Genomic DNA, 23247 nt, shown 5'->3' with positions numbered 1-23247 from the left:
ATGCATATGTAATGTGTGAAAGGCTACGTTTAAGTATTACCAGCAGCGTTTTACTTTCCTAGAATCGAAATGGGACAAATGTGCGAGTATTGCGCCCGAGTGTGGTTTTCTGGAGGTATTTGGTTCCAGTTGATTGTGGCTGTGCTGTCAATCAGAGGATTTGGAGGCGGCTCTGCGCAATTGACCAATCGTGGAGAAGGAGGTGGGACTAATGCGGAAGTTCCTTTGGCGGGGAGGGCGCCATAAAGGTATTGTGTTTAGCCGTGGGATTCGGTCGATAGCTGGGATGTACAAGTAACTCAAACGCTGACTTTTTCTTCCATTTTGTCGTCCTAACCGGCACGTTTCCCTCCGCAGAGGCAGGCGATGGTAAGCCCCGCCCTCCCACAGCCAGAACGCTAAGGTGACCGGGTCCACGCACCGCCCCTCCCGTCAGAGATGCTGCCTGTGGATGACAGCCGAGCAGCCGCAGTAGCGATCCGGTGTTGCCCCAACGTACACTTAGCAAGTCCAAAAGACATTAAACAACCGAATATTCCATACGAGATTGACCAATAGTCGCTGCTTGTCGTCGTTTCAGTGGCGAGCGGCGGAATCGGGTCACCCCAGTCGAGGCTCCCACAGTAACGGGACGCTGCTACCTGGATGCAATGACCGAGTCGGCGGTGGACGGCAAGGTGGAGGTCAAGCAAGGCACCAAATATGTCAAGGAAACCGAGAACGTCGCGGAGAAATATTCGGCCATGACCGTGAGCAAGAACAGCAGCGACGTAAACATGAACGTCGGGGAAATGCCTTCTGCAGCCTTCACCGCAGTCCCCACGCTGAAATCCGTCAAGAAGGTTAGTGCAACCCCCCGCCATCAAGCAAGGCACGATGGGGGTGGTGGGGCTAATCCCACTTGGTACGCATTGTGCTGCAGTCATGATCACGTGTTTCCAACTCCAAGACGTCGTCCGTCTTCCTTCCTGGCCGTTTCAAAGTGTCGCTTTATGACACTGACACTTTGTGGACAAGCTAATGGTACCCACGACCAGATGCTGTCATCATCATGTGCATGCTCAGCATCCTGCACCTCAGAGCGGTGATGGAGACGTGCTGTCCTTGAGCCAGGCAGCCATGTCATGGATCATCCATTATTATATCTTCTTTATTCACCATTTCCCTTTGGCCACAAGCTATCCATCAGAAATAAAGCCATTTTGGGAAGAATATGTTCCAGTTTGAAATACTGATGTAGTACTGTATGCACGTGGATGTCTTTATGCAGTAAGAGCAGCTAATACATAGTAGTACGCTAGTACATACAGTATAAGCACCAAATGCAAAGTAAGCCTGCCCAAATCTCAGGTGCCATATGGCAGTGTCGTCTGCTGGTAAGCCCGCTTTTTCTTATGAATCCATTCCAAAGGGCCCCATGGGGGGTTATTTTGCAGCTGTGATGTACCTCTGGATTGGCAGACCGGGGTGGTGGGCTCCCTTTTTAAGAAGAAACGGGACGTCCAACCAGTGGAAGGTCTCAGGGAAGACCCAGGACATGTTGGAGAGTCTGGGCGGTCTGGGCCTCCCTGCTTGGGCGGCTGCCCCCACGTAGCGAACACGGATAAGCAGTAGAAGATGGATGAGTTCATCTTAACGTTGATGTTTGTTTATAGTTGGACAAATCTTTATACGAGTGGAATGTACGTACTTTCCCAGGAATGGCGTGCATAGACGGACATATTTGTTCAAGTCCCAGTCCATAATATGTGGACTGTGAGCCGCAGCGTGAAGGCTGACTGAAAACATATTGGATGGTCGGAACGTGCGCTCCTCAACACAAAGCGCTTTGTTTTGAATAAATGTGAGAGCGCGGTGTCAAACTGAGCTACCCGCTTGTGTAAAGCAAGTCCATGCGAGAAAGAAATACTACTGTCGATACACAAAATACGTCAGAGAAAGACGAAGACGTCTGCTGACATCGTGGTATCGTCACATCAACGGCTATGCGTTGCAGGAATAAAAACATCAAACTGTGCAAGTGTGGGGGTGGGTGCATGAGTCAATGAGCACCTCCTCCACGCTCCTGTCCATCTACCCTGGCAGTTACACAATACCCCCTAGTGGGAAGAGTCTGGCCGTGTATTTGCTCGTGCATCACCATTTTCATGATTGACAGAATGGACATGTATGGACATGTATTGTCTTCTTGTCTTCTGACCCTCAGGTAGCAACTGCTAATGTCATCAGATGCTACACAGGTCACTCCACGAGTCCTCATAAGTGATGGACTGCTCCTTACTGCCAGCCTCCACACAAGTGAAGCACTGTGTGGGACGTAATCAACATTTAACTATGAAAGTCGCTATAACATGAGAAATATAACACATCTATAGCGACTAGGTTCTTCCTTTTTCACGATGTACCTCCAGTTTGTTGGTGAAGGTCTTACTTGCTGTACATTTCCCCCAAAGGTCACATAGCTGTGTAGGATGGCTACATAGACCTGGCTTGTTTTCCAACAGCGTGTAATCCACCGTGCACGGGTTCTAAAGCGCCCCTTGGCAGACTGAAGGATGAAGAAGTAGACAACTTTGATCCAAGACTGTGGTTTGGATCTGATGGCGCCGTAGAGCACTAGCGGTGTCTGAACATCGCCTGATTGAGCTCCTACACGGTCACACCTCAGCTTAAGTCTGTGACCTGACCAAGCCACTCAAAGCTATTTTTAGCTGTCAGATGGAATTGGATGGCTTGTTTATCGATGCCGCGGAAGGCTAGCCTGCTATCTGACAATCCCCTTTTTGACTAGGAGTCCAGATCAGGAGGAGGTCTGCCTGTGACACGTTTGATCACATCCACCTATTTCATTCATTCATTCATTCAACATTCATACCTATGGGCAACCTGGAGTGGCTAATTAACCTAGCATGTTTTTGGAATGGGGGAGGAAACCGGAGTACCCGGAGAAAACCCACGCATGCACGGGGAGAACATGCAAACTCCACACAGAGATGTCCGAGGGGGGAATCGAACCCGGGTCTCCTAGCTGTGAGGCCTGTGCACTAACCACTGGGCCTTCACCCATTCATTCCACCTGAAATAACATCCTCCCTAAAACAGGACTTTAGTGGCTGGTCGTCAAGGGCAGACCCGGGGAGAGCAAAGTCGCTCCCTCTGCAGGTTGGCCATTAGAAGTCAGGATAATGCCTGGGAACCTCCCCCTCGCTCTGCCTGGGAGTGTTCGGGGGTGGTAGCATCAGGGACACCTCGTAGCATCAAACAGAGGACACACCGGCACAGAAAGCGGCGAGATGGCACACACACATGTTCACGGGGGAGAAAGGGTGAGTCACCACGAATCCGTCAGCTACCCACTCACATTTATTCCTAAAAGCTCAGAGACCATGAGACATTTGTTCTCATGTTCTTATAATAATATAATAATAATAATAATATGTATATGATAATATGTCTTATCCATATTGTCAGGGTCAGGGAGTTTTGAGCGTACCTTCATAGAGACTCTTCCACTGTACTGGCTAATCCAGGACAAGGAGAAACTAAAGTCTGGGCTCAGTCCTCAGGAGGCCAAAGTGATGCGAAGCTGACTTAGCTCGGTGGAGTTAGAGAAAACAGGAGGCATGCTGAGTCCTCCTCGGCTCTGTCTCACATTCGGTCATACTTTGTGTTTCTTATGAGTCCACAATCCTGTAGGGTACCAGCGTTTTCACTCCTGCAACCGTGCTACAGTACTTCACCCCAAAGTGGGGAAAGCTATCATATTGCATTTTTCACGTAAGCTTTATCTTATGATTGTTTTCGGTGCGGGTCAGTCCACCCCCCCCCCCCCCCCCATTTGTATGCACCCAGATTTATCGTCTGCTTGATGTCTGTTGTGTCAACTCTCCTGCCCTGCTTGGTAGTTTGGAGTCCAAACACGTTCTATGGACAGGTAAAATAGGAGAAGAAGGAAATTTGACAGCATTCCAAAGCAAATGAAAACATCCCCGAAGTCCTGGGGATCTTTCTGCAGGAGAGCAGGAGAACAGAATTATGGTCCGTCACATTTGTTGTTGTGGTGACTCTTGATAACCTGCTACTTGACTGTAGATTGACTGGTTGGTTCTGGTTCTTTCTAGATCCAGTTTGCCAACGCTGAGGATAAACAGGAATTCAGCAAATACCCGACCAAGGCGGGTCGCCGCTCCTTGTCTCGCTCTATCTCGCAGTCTTCCACGGACAGCTACAGCTCAGGTACGATGCATCTTCAGACTGATGGTTTAGTGACCACTAAATGCTAATCGGCCTGGTGGTCAGTCCACGTTCTGCCCAAAGAGGCAGCAGTGAGCCTGATGTGTGTTTAGCCGTGTTGTCTTCTCTGTAAACCACCATCACGTACTGTGCACACATTGGACGTTCAATCACACACACTTTTCCTCCGTGACGACTAATGGCTAATTGGCGTTCCCCAGCTGCTTCCTACACTGACAGCTCCGATGACGAAACCTCACCTCGAGACAAAACCCAGGTCAACACCCACGGCAGCAGCGACTTTTGTGTGAAGAACATCAAGCAGGCCGAGTTTGGCCGCCGTGAAATTGAAATTGCAGAGCAAGGTACGTGGCGCTGCTAACATTTAGCATACGACAAAGGTGATTGTTTTTCTTGTCTTTTCCAGGATTTCTAAAACACAATTTCAACATTGATCAGTGCGGGTTCAGTTCCGGGGTCGCACGGTGGACGAGTGGTTAGCATGTAGGCCACACAGTCAGGAGATGGGAAGACCGGGGTTGGACTCTCTGCTTGGCCATCTCTTGGCCATCGCACCCCCCCCCCCCTTTCCACCATTCCAAAAACATGTTAGCTTCATTGGCCACTCCAAATTGTGGGTGGGAATGGTTGTTTGTCTATATGTGCCCTGGGATTGGCTGGGCACCAGTCCAGCTGGGATAGGCTCCAGCATACTGCCACCCTAGTGAGGATAAGCGGCATAGAAAATGGATGGATGATAGAGGATCTATTATGCTCATATCCGCCATTTGTGTTCAGTTGTAGACTCCTTTTCTTGGATTTCTTGCCAAAATGATCTGTTTTTTATTCCACCATGGCCTGCTGCAAGGTACGCCCACTCCACTGTGATTGGTCACTCCCAAGTGCTCACGAGGACTTCCTGACAGCTGCCGAAGCCCATTTTAAAATGTTGTCATTGTAGGATTTCGTAATAAATGAATTTAGTAATAAGTTTAGTCATAAATATCTTTTTAAAACCATTTTGGAAAATGAATTAACCCTTCAGAGCTTAGAGCGACCTGAAAAGTGGTTAGCTCCGACTTAGCATGGAAGTCAAAGAGCTGGAGCATCGGTCCGTGCTTGCTGAGTGCAGGCCATCTTGGCACGACATCGCTAGGGCAAATGTGGTCATTCCAAGTTTTTTGCGGGACTAGCGGTGTTTAAAAACAACTCAAGTAGAACATCTGATGGGGGGGGGCTATTAACAACTCCAGACATCGGTGAGCTGGTAAGCTCCGAGGCATTGGAATTATGTTGAATGTTTTTCATTTCTTAAAGCCTCCTGCTTGGGCTCAAACTGTCTGTTTTCCCTGTTTTACTGTTCAAATGTTTCCTGTGATTGTGAAGCACTGTGACCTTTGGTCTGTGAAATGTCTTCTATAGATTGATTAGATTGATTGGACTTACTGACTTACTGCTGCTAACATTGCTGCTCCACCACTTCCACGTGTTACCTGCTGGACAAGAGTTTGGCTTTTCCATAGCGTTCCATTGGACTGGGCAATGGCTGCCTCTTTGCCCCATGGCCACGTTCATGCACTCGCTGTATTTGCTCCCCAGACATGTCAGCGCTCATTTCCTTGCGGAAGAGAGCCCAGGGGGAGAAGCCGCTGGCGGGGGCTAAAGTCGTAGGCTGCACTCACATCACAGCGCAGACAGCAGTATGTCCACACTTCCTGTTCACTAACTTTGTCGTGTTGGCGGCCATTCCTTGCATGATTTATCAACACGCGCCATTGTTGACCGCCAGGTATTGATTGAGACCCTCGTAGCTCTGGGGGCCCAGTGCCGCTGGACTGCCTGCAACATCTACTCCACCCAGAACGAGGTGGCTGCTGCTCTCGCTGAGCTGGGTAAGAAAAATGTCCTGGCCTTGATGTCCATGCGTATATGAGGATACGTTTGAAATCGAGAGCTTTGTTGCATGAACAAAATCTCTTTGGCCTTTCTCTTTGTAAGAAGTTCAGATTTGGTGGTAAGAAATGGAAGTTAGCCAGGTAGCCAGGTAGCCAGTTAGCCAGTTAGCCAGTTAGCCAGGTAGCCAGTTAGCCAGGTAGCCAGTTAGCCAGGTAGCCAGGTAGCCAGGTAGCCAGTTAGCCAGTTAGCCAGGTAGCCAGTTAGCCAGGTAGCCAGTTAGCCAGGTAGCCAGTTAGCCAGGTAGCCAGGTAGCCAGGTAGCCAGTTAGCCAGGTAACCAGTTAGCCAGGTAGCCAGGTAGCCAGTTAGCCAGTTAGCCAGTTAGCCAGTTAGCCAGATTGAATGCTCTCGATTGCCAAATTGTTTTGGGTGGGCCAAAGCAAACGAAGGAACGTCTGGGAAAGACTGCAACGTGAAGGCCGTTATATGTCGTGTACGGGACGTCCAGAAGTAATCCAGTAGTGAATGTTGGACGTGATGCTCAGCTGCTTCTCTTGTTCTCGTCTTGGCTTCCTCGCTGTCAGCAATGCGTCTTCTGTCCCAGGGGTTCCTGTGTTTGCTTGGAAGGGGGAGTCCGAGGATGACTTCTGGTGGTGCATCGATCGCTGTGTCAGCACCGAGTCCTGGCAGGCCAACATGGTAAACCTGGTTGCTCTCCTCGGACTTGAAGTGGAACGTGATTAGAATCTCTGATCTGTCCTACTTAGATCTTGGATGACGGCGGGGACTTAACACACTGGGTTTACAAGAAGTACCCCAGTGTGTTCAAGAAAGTCCGGGGCATTGTCGAGGAGAGTGTGACTGGAGTTCATAGGTGAGTTTTTTGGAAATGCAGTAGCTCCTATTTTAGACTGATGAGGGCTGGAAAGAACTGGACCTTTTTGTGGTCTCAAAGGCCGTTAAAAAAGTTCTCTTGTGTACTAGATTGTTCTGGATTGTGGCCCACGTCTGGCGGGTCAACTGTGGGCTTGCTTGTACAACTACTACTACTACTACTACTACTACTACTACTACTACTAAATAATCACAGTAAATCAGCCGTTGAAGACGTGAATAAGAGTTGTGCTGGGGTGTGTTGCTATAAATGTGTTCACCAGATGAGAGGAGTGGCTCACGGACAGGAAGTGAGTTTTAGCTTTAGCTTAATGACTCATTCCTGACTGCACCTGTGAGTAAGATCACTGCCGAGTCTGGATGTGTGCTCACGTTCCCAACTGTGCTCCCAGACTGTACCAGCTCTCCAAGGCCAGCAAGCTGTGTGTCCCTGCCATGAACGTCAACGACTCGGTCACCAAGCAGAAATTCGACAACCTGTACTGCTGCCGTGAGTCCATCCTGGACGGGTGAGCGGGATCCATCCCGTCGCTACTTTGTTGAGGTTTTCATTGTGAACGTGTGTGGTCTTGCTCGTCTCTGCCAGATTGAAGAGGACCACCGATATCATGTTTGGTGGCAAACAGGTGGTGGTTTGTGGCTACGGAGAGGTGAGCGGTTCCGTTCATCTCCTTCATGTGCGCGTCAGCTGGTATTCCACAAACTGCAGTCTTTTCCGTCCTGTAGGTTGGGAAAGGCTGCTGCACTGCTCTCAAGGCCCTGGGCGCCATCGTGTGCATCACAGAGATTGACCCCATCTGTGCCCTGCAGGCCTGGTGGGTGATGCTCAATGCTGTTATACCAGTTCATGTGCTCTACTGGTTCTCTGCATACTCCACATGACTATGTTTGGAGTGGTGGCCGCTCTTGAACTCATGGATGCATATCTGTGTACCCCAACAGCATGGATGGCTTCAGGGTGGTCAAGCTGAGTGAGGTCATCCGGCAAATGGACGTGGTCATCACCTGCACTGGTGTGGAACCTCACATAACGTCATGTCCGGCAAAGGCACCGTGTAGTGTACTATTTAGTCCCTCCATGCTGTGACATCACTCCAGGGATGTCATCGTTCAAACGCGGTTTGAAACGTTAGCGCGTTGCGATTCCAATACAGGCCTTAAAGGGGACATATGATGCCTATTGTGGTGGGGAAGGCTATTAGCAACTCCAGACATTGGTCAGTTTGTAATTTGCACTCCCTGTATGCACACTCTATAATGCTACACCGGCAACGAATGATGGGCAACATTCCAAAATAGTGCAGTCCCCTCACTAAGTGTTTCCTTCGTCATACCAGGATATCATCATCATCATCACACATAAAGGAAATCATTGTCAGAAGTAAACACTAATGTAATAACATCATCGTCATAATGCAGTACAGCTTTTCAAATGCAGTATACATGTATTCATAGTATCTTTGTCCTACTCTGGAGTGTCAGGATGAGTATTACATGAGACCATCCTAGAAGGGAAACCAGCACCCCCGTGTGGTAGCAGTATGAACTGCAGTGCTTTGCAGCATAGCATCTCCAGGCCACCGTGGCCACCAGTGCCATCGTGGCGTGGAAAGTGTGAACTGCCTCAGTAGTGAACGACATGACAAGATGATTGAAGGCTTTGTATTCTGTTATTCCCGCCCCACTAACTAGGCAACAAGAATGTTGTCACCAGAGAACAGCTGGACCGCATGAAGAACGGCTGCGTGGTCTGCAACATGGGACATTCCAACACGGAGATCGACGTGGTATGTCAGCCAGTCCTACGTTCTCAATGTCCAAATGGATCCATCCAACAGATGGACTTTTGTCCTCCTCAGGCGAGTCTGCGCAGCCCCGAGCTGACCTGGGAGAGGGTGCGCTCGCAGGTGGACCACATCATCTGGCCTGATGGAAAGAGAGTGGTGATGCTCGCAGAGGTGAGTCCTTGCGTGTCATATGTCCATAGCATGTCTCGAGGTCACGGCTATCGGCTTGCTGCCCGAATGAGCGTTGCGTTCCCTCTCAGGGTCGCCTCCTGAATCTGAGCTGCTCCACTGTGCCTACGTTCGTGTTGTCCATCACTGCTACAACTCAGGTCAGTAGCTCTGCGCTCGTGGTGTCCACGTCCGTGCACTATGGTGTAGGCGGGTCCCAGCCTTGTGGTGTTGTCTTCAGGCCCTGGCCCTGATCGAGTTGTTCAATGCTCCAGAGGGGCGTTACAAGCAGGATGTGTATCTCCTGCCCAAGAAAATGGGTAAGTAGTGGACAAATGACCATTCCGTGCCTGGGGGTGTCTCCGAGGGGAGCCTGAACTTTCCAAACTGCGTCTTCCCTCCAGATGAGTATGTGGCCAGCCTCCACCTTCCAAACTTTGATGCTCACTTGACGGAGCTGTCTGATGAGCAGGCCAAGTACATGGGCCTCAACAAGAACGGCCCCTTCAAGCCCAATTACTACAGGTGCTTTTCACGTTTCTCCGGTGGAGGTGCATCCTCCATGTCCACAGTCGTGTCAGTCATTGTCATCTTCTGCCTGCAGGTACTAATGACAGCCTGGCCAGGGTTCTCTGGAAGAACCACAAATGTGGGTTTGATTGATCCACTGCCACCAAATGGAGGAATTATTTAGCTTTGCTGGATGTAACTTACTAGCATGTAAGTAGACATAGCTTTAAAATGAAAACTAAGCCGCACAGTATGTTGTATGATCAGCTGGCATAGTACACGTGTATAGTACTTGCATGCTGTTACCTGTTAGTACTGCTAGTTGCTGCAGCTTTATTTGTACACGCTGTGCCAACTGAAGGCCAGAAGAATGGAACCCAGCCTGACGTGATCCAATCCAAGCCAGTGTATTATTTTATTTGAGTAACGTTGTTAGTGTTGGTTCAGCATATACCCCCCCCCCCCACAAGGTAGCATCCAGTCACTTGTCTTCAACAAGGACCAGCTCCAAGCCACATTGAAGATAAGTTAAGAGATAAGATGTTGCATTGAAGAAGTGTGTCTGGATGCTACTTTGAAGGCCATGGTGTGAATGTGCCTTTAAGAAGACGTGCAGGTTGATGGTCCAAACACCATGCATCTTGTCAGTGGTGCATGTCCTTGTGTGGAACGTATGACCACAGCACAGTGATGTAGACGATGCAGAAGACGGCTTGGATGGAGGCCATTGCTTTGCTGTGGCGACCCCCAAGGGGAAAGCCTGAAGAGAAAGGAAGAGCAAGCTGACCTAGCGTAGTGATGATCTCAACTAGGACACATCTTCGCCGTCTGCTTGTCTTCCTTTGAAATGTTTGTTCCCACGATGCTTCAGTTGTAAACACAGTAAGAATGCAATAAATCAGCAATAAAAGAAGCTCACGGAGGCGAGGCCCTTCAAACACGCCCTGCCGTCTTTTCTAGCCTTTAGTTGGACTCGGCTCGGTGGACTCATCGTGGGGGGGGGGGGGTCCGGATCATTCTGGAAAACCGCTTCTAACAATCACTTGTGATTATAGGAAGAAACCCAGAGGTGAACCCCAGGAGAAGGACTCATTTGTGTTTACCGAACCCCCTACTCCATTGGTCACAACTTTAGGTACACCTGATCTAATGCCATTTATTTCCTGCTGGAGGTCCATCAGATATTTGGCCGAGATAATACTTTCATGTTTATTATAATGTTTATTATTGCGGTCATGATGAGAAGTTCGCAGGGCGCGTCCTCTTTTGTGGGGGTGTTGAGCTTCTGACGTGCGTGTACTACATGCCGGCCCGTTGCTATAGTACCCGTGGACCTGCACGTGGTCCTCACCTCTGCATCCGGGGGTGGTCGCCTGCCCCCGGAAAGGGTTCTTTACGTTTGTGTGGGTAAAAAGGGGCAAATATTAGAAAGGTGACATGACGAAAGTGAACTTGTCTTCTTTTCTGGATGAAAAGGATTCTGAAGCTCTGATGTTGATGGGAGAAGAGACCCCCCCCCCCCCCCCCCTCCACACACACACACACAAACCTTACATTTGGGTCTTCCATCTTTCACCCAAACTGGAGGTGATGGCTCCACTTGGTGTGTGTACTTGGTGTGCGTACTTGGTGTGTGTGTGTGTGGAATATCCCAGTAAGGTCAAGATGTCCTGGTCAAACCTTAGAACTCAGCTTTTCTCATCACAACAAAACAATAAGCACAGGATAAGGAGATTGATATGACCTGTTATTTATTCATATGATTGGCAGTAAGATGGGACCTGATGTTTGGGGCCATGGCTATCATAAATACAAGTTATTTATTCATATGATTGGCAGTAAGATGGGACCTGATGTTTGGGGTCATGGCTATCATAAATATAAGTTATTTATTTATATGATTGGCAGTAAGATGGGACCTGATGTTTGGGGCCATGGCTATCATAAATATAAGTTATTTATTCATATGATTGGCAGTAAGATGGGACCTGATGTTTGGGGCCATGGCTATCATAAATATAAGTTATTTATTCATATGATTGGCAGTAAGATGTATCCTGATGTTTGGGGCCATGGCTATCATAAATACAAGTTACTTATTTGCTTATGATAAATGTAAACTTTGTACATGAAGCAGGTAATGAATAGCTGGTGTTCCCAAATCAGAACAAACGGATTGTGACTTGGGTTGAGAAACATGGTCTACTAAAGCAAATGGCCGCTAGGTGGCAGCATTTCCCAAGCAGCGGTGCCGCTTCTTGACGTCCATCAGCATAAAATAGCAACTTTATGTGCTGCTTTTGTTCCGGAAACAGGAGGTGTTAGCATGGAACATTACTGGAACATGCAGCCTTCACACTACACATGCACTTGGTGCTGGGTTGAAGTCACGCGCACACGCACACGCACACGCAGGGCAGGTCTAATTGGAGGGAGTGGTTGCATGAAGATAGAAGCCATCCAACCGACCGTGTCGCCAGCAGAAGAGGGATGCTTGGGAAGCAGCAGCATCTCCCACAGGAACCCAGGATCTCCCACAGGAACCCAGGATCTCCCACTAGAACCCAGCATCTCCCACAGGAACCCAGCATCTCCCACTAGAACCCAGCATCTCCCACAGGAACCCAGCATCTCCCACAGGAACCCAGGATCTCCCACAGGAACCCAGCATCTCCCACCGGAACCAGCATCTCCCTCTGGAACCCAGACGCACAGCAGGTCCACTCGCCGAGGAGCTGTTGCTCATCTCCGGCAGGTCCTGGGCAGCCTGGCGTGAGTCGAGAGGATAAGAACTTGGCCGGATTGCAGAATTCGGAGGCGGGGGAACCGAGGGAACCGAGGGAACCGGGGCAACCGGGGCTACCGGGCTCGTCCACCAGGTGGTTTCATCAGACAAAAACTGTTGCGCTTCCGACCCGAAGGCCAAGTAAGCGCCAACATCTGTCGGACTCCAACCATCGGCCTCATCCACACTTAGTTTGCCAACAGGTGGTTCCGGCCGCTTCCGCAATGAGGGCGCGCTTGGCGCTAAGGCTTTGATCGGTGCCGCACAAAGTCATCATTTGCGGCAGGTGCGGACCAGGCTGCGGGTCTCGATGATCAGCTCCGTGTGCGTCTCGTCTTACCGAGGGCGGAAGTCCGGCAACAAAGCCCCGTCCAAATCATGCCTCAAGGAGGAGATGTCCAGGGGTGAGGATTCGGACAAAATCACCATCAACGTCGGCGGCACCCGACATGAAACCTACAAGAGCACCCTCAGGACCCTGCCCGGGACCCGCCTGGCATGGCTGGCCGACCCGGACCCGCAGGTCAGCTCCGACAGGTCGTCGGACTCGGCGCCCCCGAACTCCGACGAGCTGTTCTTCGACCGACACCCCGGCATCTTCGCCTACGTGCTCAACTACTACCGGACCGGGAAGCTCCACTGCCCGGCCGACGTGTGCGGACCGCTCTTCGAGGAGGAGCTGGCCTTCTGGGGCATCGACGAGACCGACGTGGAGCCGTGCTGCTGGATGACCTATCGGCAGCACCGGGACGCGGAGGAGGCCCTGGAGACCTTCGAACCGCCGGAACCGGACGAGGCGGACGACGAGGGCGAGATGCCCAGGAGGTTTGGCATCGAGGACTGCCCCGACGGGTCGAGGGGGCGCTGCCGACTTTGGCAGCCCAAGATCTGGGCCCTCTTCGACGACCCCTACTCGTCCAGAGCGGCTCGGGTGAGTTTGGCTTGGACTTGGTGTGACAGGTAGGAGGACCCGATCCTGGTTCCAGCGCTCTTGGTGGTTGGGGTCTGGCTTCGGGTCCTGCCTACGGAAATACTTGTATTATTAATATTAACATCATTATTGTTATTATATTGTTTATGTTGTATATTATTATCATACGTATGTGGAGAATTGTTTTCAATTATGAGTAGTTTATTTTTACGCCAAGAAAAAGTCAGACGATATCGGCAGCAGTATCGCACCAAGTTCGAATCAATAGTTGAAGATTGATAAATAAATCAATTGATGAAGTTGTAAATGGCGGCAGTGTGTCTGATGACGTCAGCGTGTCTGATGACGTCAGCGTGTCTGATGACGTTTAGCCTTCTTTCATTTGCTGTGGAAGGGAGTTAGGGCAGATATACATTTCCACCAGCTGGTGGCGCCATTGGGGTCAGTATGAGGATGGAGTCGCCATCAGAACCCAACCTGAAGGTTCATGTGAGTTTTGGGGGCGATCCATCTTTGATTGGCGGGTAAGTTATGGCGGAAAAATTGGCCGCTTTAAACCGTAGTTGTTCACTCAACTAAAGGAGCCGTACTCGGGGTGGGCGGGGCATCAACCAGGAGTGGGTGTGGCTTAACCAGAAATGGGGGGCCATGACTGCCATTGGACGATGCGTCTAGTGATAGCAGGACAAGATGCTAGGCTATTGTACAAAAATGGCAAAACGCTGCCCCCCAGGGATTGGACGTTCATTTTCCTATGGATGAAGAATGTTTGTCACCGAGCGTGAGCTCGTGAACGGCAAGAGCTAGTGAAAGCTAGCCGGGTTAGCTTAGTTTAGCAGAGCATGCTAGTGTGTGTCAGTGTATTTTAGCCCAAGCTGTGTGTGAAGCCACGGCTACAAGGAAAGCTAGCTCACTTAGCGACCGTCAAACACATTTCCACGTACGGCAAACTTTCTCCTTCAAAATAAGAGCACATTTTTACACACACCTTAAATGTCCGTCTATTTGTTATTATTAATAAAGCTATTATATATATATATATATGTGTGTGTATTAAGCTATAAACATTGCATATGTAACCACAAGTATGTTTACATAATCCATGCTAATCAAATAAATGTGAAATGAAAAAACTGAATTAAAATGAAAAAAATGGAATTTAGGAAAAAATCTAATGGAATTTGAGAAAAACTAAAAAGGGGTCCTACATGTGAAACGAAGAATACAAATGGTACCCCGTCGCTTTACTTGTCCCGTTTTGTTTGTCCCGTGTGACGCTTCGTTTGCCGACATGACGGAATCTCTGCCTTTACCGGAATGTGGCCATGTGCCACGGCCGATGGTCGCTTTTCATCCTTGAAAGGGAAGGGCGCCCCCACGGAACGTAAACACCCTCATGTCCCCACAGTACCCACGGGATGAGTCATATCTGGAACACACGCGTCTGTGGAAAACGTGTCTGTGCAATGGGGGGGTTCCTAGATCCTCCAGGGGCCCGGTCAAGGCAAGTCCAAAGATCAGGCCTCAGAGCTCCAGACTGTCAAGGTAGAAGCTGAACTTAACCTGAGCTCACACTGGAGGCCTCAATTATTATCTCCTATTTGTTGGCTCAATAGCAGGATTTTATGGACCCTCATTGGACATGAATAAAGTATCTACCTACCTGCCTACCGACCTCCCTCCCCACCTCACTCCCTACCTACCTACCTACCTACCTACCTACCTGCCTACCGACCTCCCTCCCCACCTCACTCCCTACCTGCCTACCTACCTGCCTCCCTACCTACCTCCCTCCCTCCCTACCTACCTGCCTACCTCCCTACCTGCCTCCCTCCCTACCTGCCTCCCTGCCTCCCTCCCTACCAACCTACCTACCTCCCTACCTCCCTCCCTACCTACCTACCTACCTCCCTCCCTCCCTCCCTCCCTCCCTCCCATTGATAGCTGCTGCTGTTTGCTATCCGGCATCCAAACACTAGAAAGTCAACACGAGGGTACACATGAGATCCAGGAACATATTTATCCAGCTGGGAGATGATTTGGGATGTGAGTACTTTACAATGCTAAACAAACACAATGAATGGTTTGTAGAGGGACGCTCGTGTTACCCGACAGGTGACTTTCATCTTCATTGTTCATTGTTGAAATGTCCTTGATTGTCCTTGACAAACCTTTGGTCATGTTCTTCCGTCTACATTTGATGATATGATGATATGATATGATAAGATGATATGATTTAGCCATTTGGCTGTGCTATTTTAGCCTTTGTACGACCTCACAATGTGTGCCATGGTCCCCCATGTTGGCTAGTTTTACCTGCTAACGTTTTGGCTAGTTTTACCTGCTAACGTTTTGGCTAGTTTTACCTGGTAAAGTTTTGGCTAGTTTTACCTGCTAACGTTTTGGCTAGTTTTACCTGCTAACGTTTTGGCTAGTTTTACCTGGTAACGTTTTGGCTAGTTTTACCTGGTAAAGTTTTGGCTAGTTTTACCTGCTAACGTTTTGGCTAGTTTTACCTGCTAACGTTTTGGCTAGTTTTACCTGGTAACGTTTTGGCTAGTTTTACCTGGTAAAGTTTTGGCTAGTTTTACCTGGTAAAGTTTTGGCTAGTTTTACCTGTTAACGTTTTGGCTAGTTTTACCTGCTAACGTTTTGGCTAGTTTTACCTGGCGTCTTTACTCGGGTTCGCCCGTACAAAACATCCACGCTTCGGTTGGCTTCAATACGTTTGGGTTACATTTGCCACAAAAGAAGAAATACACTGAGCTGTCAGCACCGAGCGCCGTCAGAAGAATCGAACCCCGGTCTTCCCCATCTCCTGATTGTGTGGCCTGCATGCTAACCACTCATCCGCTGTGCGGTCCGTGACCCCCCTTGTCATTAATAACCTAAACCAAGGATTATCAACCGCAGCATATTCTGTTTGCTAGTTGACTGTAGGAGCTAGGTAGGAATCGAAAACAACGCATATCATCTTTTGTCGTGACGAAACGTCTTTAGTGGTCAAGCTTCTGTCTGAAGTCTTCTGGTGCCCCCATCCCAGGGAAGCCTGTGGAAGTCCATGGAATGTTTCTGGAAACTATCTTGGTGTTGACGGTTAAATGTTTGTCGTGTCTCACTAGGGAGTGGCTCTTGCATCCCTCTTCTTCATCCTGGTGTCCATCACCACCTTCTGCTTGGAGACCCACAAAGCCTTCAACGAGCTGCAGAACCGCACAGAGCTGGTGGTCGTCGGCAACATCACACGTGCAGAGGAGAGGTGGGAGATGGTGACCAAGCCCATCCTCATCCTGGTGGAGGGCATCTGTGTGGTCTGGTTCACCTTCGAGTTCCTGGTGCGAATCCTCTGCTGCCCCAACAAATTGGAGTTTGTGAAGAACACCCTAAACATCATCGACTTTGTGGCCATTTTACCCTTCTACTTGGAGATGGGCCTGAGCGGGCTGTCCTCCAAAGCGGCCAAAGACGTGCTGGGTTTTCTCCGAGTGGTGCGGTTTGTTCGGATTCTTCGGATCTTCAAGCTGACACGACACTTTGTGGGTCTACGTGTGCTTGGACATACTTTGAGGGCCAGCGTCAATGAATTCCTCCTGCTCATCATCTTCTTGGCCCTGGGCGTGCTCATCTTCGCCACCATGATTTACTACGCCGAGCGCATCGGCGCCAGCCCGGACGACCCCACCGGCTGCCGTCACACGCACTTCAAGAACATCCCCATCAGCTTTTGGTGGGCCGTGGTCACCATGACGACCCTGGGCTACGGAGACATGTACCCGCAGACGTGGCTGGGCATGATGGTGGGAGCGTTGTGCGCGCTGGCCGGGGTCCTGACCATCGCCATGCCCGTCCCGGTCATCGTCAATAACTTTGGGATGTACTACTCGCTCGCCATGGCCAAGCAGAAGCTGCCCAAAAAGAAGAATAAGCACAATCCCAACCCAGACGCCCAAACCGACTCGGCGTCGTTTGTAAAATCGGAAACCAACTCGCACAGAGGCAGCACTCAGAGCGACACGTGTCCACTGGCGGCCGACGAGAACGCCAGCAGGAAGCGATCAGGTCAGACCCCAAAGCTCCGTTTGCTTCTCCTGCGTTTCAACATTTATTTCTCCATTTATTATTTATTGTTTTTATTGTTATTATTTCATGCTAAACATTTACATTTGAACATGTTGACATATTATTTATAAGAACGGGTACTAGCACTTTAGTTTGACCTTTTTGAAGTACATGTGTTAGTATCATCACCTTTGCGTGAAATAGTATTACTTGGTGGTTTGCCAGGCGTTGAACCTTCCAATGTTCCAGCAAGCGGAGGAACATTGCTTGGCCAAGAAGACAGCAACGGTCAGGTCATGGGAATACATCATAAGTATTATATTATTATATCATCTCATACCATAATACTCAATCCTCATCACACGTCCACATTCCAAAGCCGTGGGAAGAGGCGGAGCTTATTCAGGCCACATCGCTTTCAGGACATTTATTCACTTCCTGGACTTCCAGATGAATGATTGCTTATCACACGCCAGTCAAATTGGGTCCAACCCAAGAACGCCAACGTCCATGTGGTCTTGTGCAAGCTCATAGTTGGAGCCCCCGCCCCCACCCCCGCCCCGGGGGGCTCTCGGTCAAAGCTTTGGCATTTATCCTGTATGTTGTTTTCCTGTCAGACTCCAAACAGAACGGAGACGCAAACGTGGGCCTCTCAGAGGAGGAGGACAGCAGTCTGACCCAGCCCCTGTCCCCCAATGACAGGTGGTCCCTGCGTTGCTCCCGGGGGCGAGATAGAACTAAAAAGGAAGCCACCTGCTTTCTCCTCACCCCAGGAGACCCGAGCATCCATGGCGGTAAGTTACCTGCGAACCGCTCTTTATCTCCTGTGCTCCTCTACGTTGGCATGTTGGCATGTTGGCACGTTGGCATGTTGGCATGTTGGCATGTTGGCATGTTAGCACGTTGGCACGTTGGCACGTTGGCATGTTGGCACTTGAAAAGATTCCACTCCAGAAAATCAGACATGAAATGAAATATGTGATTGGGACAAAGACAAGGCCCCGATGGCCATATGTTGGAGCATTCTTACTGTACTTCCATCCAAGATGGACGTCGCCGCCATCCTTCCACTTTTTAAGAACACATGGTACATTTCTTCACACGCTTGGCACGTCCAGAAGTCTTCCTTCTTCTTTTGGCCTGCTTGATGCAGACCAGATCGTAATAAGTCCATTCTCTACTAAGTAGGAGAAAGGTCATATTTCTGTCACAAGGAAAACCTGTGGGGGGGGGGGGGGGGGGGGCTTGGCTTGTGTAAGAAGCAACCTGGATGCAGATACGTAGATGTCAATCACATATGACATCAATATTTACATGGAGGCCTCTGGAACCGTTCAATGCCAGTCTGGGACGCAGCCTCAACAAATGAGATGCATTAGTTACTTAGTTACTTAGTTACCTAGTTACTTAGTTACTTAGTTACCTAGTTACTTAGTTACTTAGTGACTTTTTGCTGAAACATAATCACCCATGTAGTAATTATCCAATGAACCTTTATTTCTTTCCATAAACGTCCTAATCCAAAAATGTGTTTGTGGCGAGTCGGACCCCAATCCAATTTGTCAAATAATAACTATATAATAACTATATAATAACTATATAATAACTATATAATAACTATATAATAACTATATCTGTGTAGCCGACACAAATATTTCAAAGGTTTCCTCTTATGACACAAAGAGAAGCTACACAGAGCTGAGGAAAAACAGAAGGGGGGGGGGGGGGGGTAATTCAATCCCGAGCCATGTGTGAGTGGTTCATACAGTAATGGCTGTTCCGTTATCATCATGAAATGATCACGTACATCCTAATACATCCTAGTACATCCTAATACATCCTAGTACAGCCTAGTACATCCTAATACATCCTAGTACATCCTAATACATCCTAGTACAGCCTAGTACATCCTAATACATCCTAGTACATCCTAATACATCCTAGTACAGCCTAGTACATCCTAATACATCCTAGTACATCCTAATACATCCTAGTACATCCTAATACATCCTAGTACATCCTAGTACATCCTAGTACATCCTAATACATCCTAGTACATCCTAGTACATCCTAATACATCCTAGTACATCCTAATACATCCTAATACATCCTAATACATCCTAGTACATCCTAATACATCCTAGTACATCCTAGTACATCCTAATACATCCTAATACATCCTAATACATCCTAATACATCCTAGTACATCCTAATACATCCTAGTACATCCTAGTACATCCTAATACATCCTAGTACATCCTAATACATCCTAGTACATCCTAGTACATCCTAGTACATCCTAATACATCCTAGTACATCCTAATACATCCTAGTACATCCTAGTACATCCTAGTACATCCTAATACATCCTAGTGGCCAGGAGCAGCAAAAGGCTTCACATGTTCCCTGACAACTAAACACCATTTGGAATATGAAACATATTCATAATAATAAAACATAACAGTGAGTGGAAATCCCAAATGAATCCCCAGAGTGGCAGTATTAGTACACTAGTACACAGTACTGTATGTGATGACAGTATACACGTATACACAGTACTATATGTCATGACAGTATATACATAGTATACCCAGTACTGTATGTGATGACAGTATATAGGTATATACAGTACTGTATGTGATGACAGTATATAGGTAGTATACCCAGTACTGTATGTGATGACAGTATATAGGTATATACAGTACTGTATGTGATGACAGTATATAGGTAGTATACCCAGTACTGTATGTGATGACAGTATATAGGTAGTATACCCAGTACTGTATGTGATGACAGTATATAGGTAGTATACCCAGTACTGTATGTCATGACAGTATATAGGTAGTATACCCAGTACTGTATGTGATGACAGTATATACATAGTATACCCAGTACTGTATGTGATGACAGTATATAGGTAGTATAGCCAGTACTGTATGTGATGACAGTATATAGGTATATACAGTACTGTATGTGATGACAGTATATAGGTATATACAGTACTGTATGTGATGACAGTATATAGGTAGTATAGCCAGTACTGTATGTGATGACAGTATATAGGTATATACAGTACTGTATGTGATGACAGTATATAGGTAGTATACCCAGTACTGTATGTGATGACAGTATATAGGTAGTATACCAAGTACTGTATGTGATGACAGTATATAGGTAGTATACCCAGTACTGTATGTGATGACAGTATATAGGTAGTATACCCAGTACTGTATGTGATGAATATATGAATCCACGGATATTCCACCCATGACGATGGATGCTTCCTCGGCCCAGGAAAGAGTCAACTTCCCCAAAGCATCGCTTGGATGTTCTGATAAGAAGAAGACTCTGGAAGCATCTAAACTATCCAAACATCCTCCTGGCTTGGTTCCCAACACCCCAGCCCCACCCCCAGCCCCAGCCCCACCCCCACCCTATGAGTGCTGCTCGGAGAGGGAGGGAGAGCCACGGAAGAAGCAAAGAGACAGCAAGGCTTCCAAGGCTTCCAGGCCCACATGAGATTCCATATTGTCTTGTGACCCCGCCTGCATGATGGCCACTAAAAGGTCTCCATTAACGGGATGATGGCAGGAAGTGGACCCCTCCTCTTGGCACCTGCCGACGCGTGTGGGCCTCGGAATATTCGATTGCACTTTCATTTTACCGGCCATAACTGACAGACCTGATTATTCTCGCTTCAGAAAAATGATTTTTAATATCAAAAGTCATATCATACTTTCTATGGATGCTGGCCAACACGTGATGTCATAGTCCTCCTCATGGTTGTTACCCGTGGACGCCACAGCGCCTCGCCACAGCCCCTCGTTGGGGCCGGTGGGGGACGTCATGTGACCGGAGCCCATCAGCATGGCATCAGTCCATACGTGTTGATTGGCGTGCCCAATATTCTCACTCCTCCTCATCTTCTCGTTGCACGCCTCCTTCTCGCCTCCTTCTCGCCTCCTTCTCGCCTCCTTCTCGCCTCCTTCTCGTGCCAGTTTTGCACCTGCCTTTCAAACGTGCCAAAAAAGAGGAAAATACAGACTGAACAGCTTTCCAAATGGATATCTGGCTTTGTAGGCCAAATGATTCCACTGCTGAATGATGGCTTTGGTTTGTTGCTCCTACGAGCCTCTCAGGGATCAACCTGGCTCAGGGTCTCATTAGGGGTGTGGAGGTCAAGCATTCATTGGGATTCATGAACACACATGTACAATTGGAAATGTTTATCTTCATTCTAGAACCCAATCATTCATTGGGATTCATGAACACACATGTACAATTGGAAATGTTTATCTTCATTCTAGAACCCAATCATTCATTGGGATTCATGAACACACATGTACAATTGGAAATGTTTATCTTCATTCTAGAACCCAATCATTCATTGGGATTCATGAACACACATGTACAATTGGAAATGTTTATCTTCATTCTAGAACCCAATCATTCATTGGGATTCATGAACACACATGTACAATTGGAAATGTTTATCTTCATTCTAGAACCCAATCATTCATTGGGATTCATGAACACACATGTACAATTGGAAATGTTTATCTTCATTCTAGAACCCAATCATTCATTGGGATTCATGAACACACATGTACAATTGGAAATGTTTATCTTCATTCTAGAACCCAATCATTCATTGGGATTCATGAACACACATGTACAATTGGAAATGTTTATCTTCATTCTAGAACCCAATCATTCATTGGGATTCATGAACACACATGTACAATTGGAAATGTTTATCTTCATTCTAGAACCCAATCATTCATTGGGATTCATGAACACACATGTACAATTGGAAATGTTTATCTTCATTCTAGAACCCAATCATTCATTGGGATTCATGAACACACATGTACAATTGGAAATGTTTATCTTCATTCTAGAACCCAATCATTCATTGGGATTCATGAACACACATGTACAATTGGAAATGTTTATCTTCATTCTAGAACCCAATCATTCATTGGGATTCATGAACACACATGTACAATTGGAAATGTTTATCTTCATTCTAGAACCCAATCATTCATTGGGATTCATGAACACACATGTACAATTGGAAATGTTTATCTTCATTCTAGAACCCAATCATTCATTGGGATTCATGAACACACATGTACAATTGGAAATGTTTATCTTCATTCTAGAACCCAATCATTCATTGGGATTCATGAACACACATGTACAATTGGAAATGTTTATCTTCATTCTAGAACCCAATCATTCATTGGGATTCATGAACACACATGTACAATTGGAAATGTTTATCTTCATTCTAGAACCCAATCATTCATTGGGATTCATGAACACACATGTACAATTGGAAATGTTTATCTTCATTCTAGAACCCAATCATTCATTGGGATTCATGAACACACATGTACAATTGGAAATGTTTATCTTCATTCTAGAACCCAATCATTCATTGGGATTCATGAACACACATGTACAATTGGAAATGTTTATCTTCATTCTAGAACCCAATCATTCATTGGGATTCATGAACACAGATGTACAATTGGAAATGTTTATCTTCATTCTAGAACCCAAGCATTCATTGGGATTCATGAACACACATGTACAATTGGAAATGTTTATCTTCATTCTAGAACCCAAGCATTCATTGGGATTCATGAACACACATGTACAATTGGAAATGTTTATCTTCATTCTAGAACCCAATCATTCATTGGGATTCATGAACACACATGTACAATTGGAAATGTTTATCTTCATTCTAGAACCCAATCATTCATTGGGATTCATGAACACACATGTACAATTGGAAATGTTTATCTTCATTCTAGAACCCAATCATTCATTGGGATTCATGAACACACATGTACAATTGGAAATGTTTATCTTCATTCTAGAACCCAATCATTCATTGGGATTCATGAACACACATGTACAATTGGAAATGTTTATCTTCATTCTAGAACCCAATCATTCATTGGGATTCATGA

The 23247-nt window shown here is 47.4% G+C and overlaps 2 protein-coding genes across 4 annotated transcripts in view; both read left to right on the top strand.

The window, feature by feature from the left end:
- Window positions 1-268: 268 nt before the first annotated feature.
- On the top strand, window positions 269-10425 carry LOC131137199 (S-adenosylhomocysteine hydrolase-like protein 1). Of its 3 annotated transcripts, XM_058084863.1 has the most exons (18): window positions 3245-3326; window positions 3906-4038; window positions 4122-4236; window positions 4455-4598; window positions 5833-5933; window positions 6023-6125; window positions 6733-6827; window positions 6896-7002; window positions 7415-7531; window positions 7609-7672; window positions 7749-7837; window positions 7965-8035; window positions 8715-8809; window positions 8882-8980; window positions 9070-9138; window positions 9219-9297; window positions 9382-9502; window positions 9582-10425. In XM_058084863.1, exons 2-18 carry the CDS (start codon window positions 4036-4038, stop codon window positions 9586-9588), a joined length of 1479 nt encoding a protein of 492 aa, XP_057940846.1. In that variant the 5' UTR covers window positions 3245-3326; window positions 3906-4035; the 3' UTR covers window positions 9589-10425. The 3 variants fall into 3 exon arrangements, with proteins under 3 accessions (XP_057940844.1, XP_057940845.1, XP_057940846.1); XM_058084861.1 differs by lacking the exons at window positions 3245-3326; window positions 3906-4038 and adding an exon at window positions 269-842; XM_058084862.1 differs by lacking the exon at window positions 3906-4038 and having other exon boundaries at window positions 3204-3326.
- A 1399-nt stretch (window positions 10426-11824) lies between these two features.
- Window positions 11825-23247, top strand: part of LOC131137198 (potassium voltage-gated channel subfamily C member 1-like) — a 13861-nt gene continuing 2438 nt past the window's right edge. The window contains exons 1-3 of the mRNA XM_058084860.1: window positions 11825-13203; window positions 16326-17262; window positions 17880-18056. Of these exons, the coding sequence (XP_057940843.1) occupies window positions 12583-13203; window positions 16326-17262; window positions 17880-18056 (1735 nt within the window). The 5' untranslated portion in view covers window positions 11825-12582. The remainder of the gene's footprint in view (window positions 13204-16325; window positions 17263-17879; window positions 18057-23247) is intronic.

Source organism: Doryrhamphus excisus, chromosome 10 (assembly GCF_030265055.1).
Source record: "Doryrhamphus excisus isolate RoL2022-K1 chromosome 10, RoL_Dexc_1.0, whole genome shotgun sequence".
NCBI lineage: Eukaryota > Metazoa > Chordata > Actinopteri > Syngnathiformes > Syngnathidae > Doryrhamphus > Doryrhamphus excisus.
Note: the sequence above shows the minus strand (reverse complement) of the source record. Positions and strands in the feature narration are given on the sequence as shown.

What these genes read in the sequence shown, in the direction of transcription:
- LOC131137199 (XM_058084861.1), top strand. Translation starts at nt 651, where the DNA reads ATGACCGAGTCGGCGGTGGACGGCAAGGTGGAGGTCAAGCAAGGCACC. An exon ending in AGTGTGACTGGAGTTCATAG is followed by an intron (nt 7,003 to 7,414) that starts GTGAGTTTTTTG and finishes CTGTGCTCCCAG; the next exon opens with ACTGTACCAGCTCTCCAAGG. An exon ending in CGTGAGTCCATCCTGGACGG is followed by an intron (nt 7,532 to 7,608) that starts GTGAGCGGGATC and finishes CGTCTCTGCCAG; the next exon opens with ATTGAAGAGGACCACCGATA.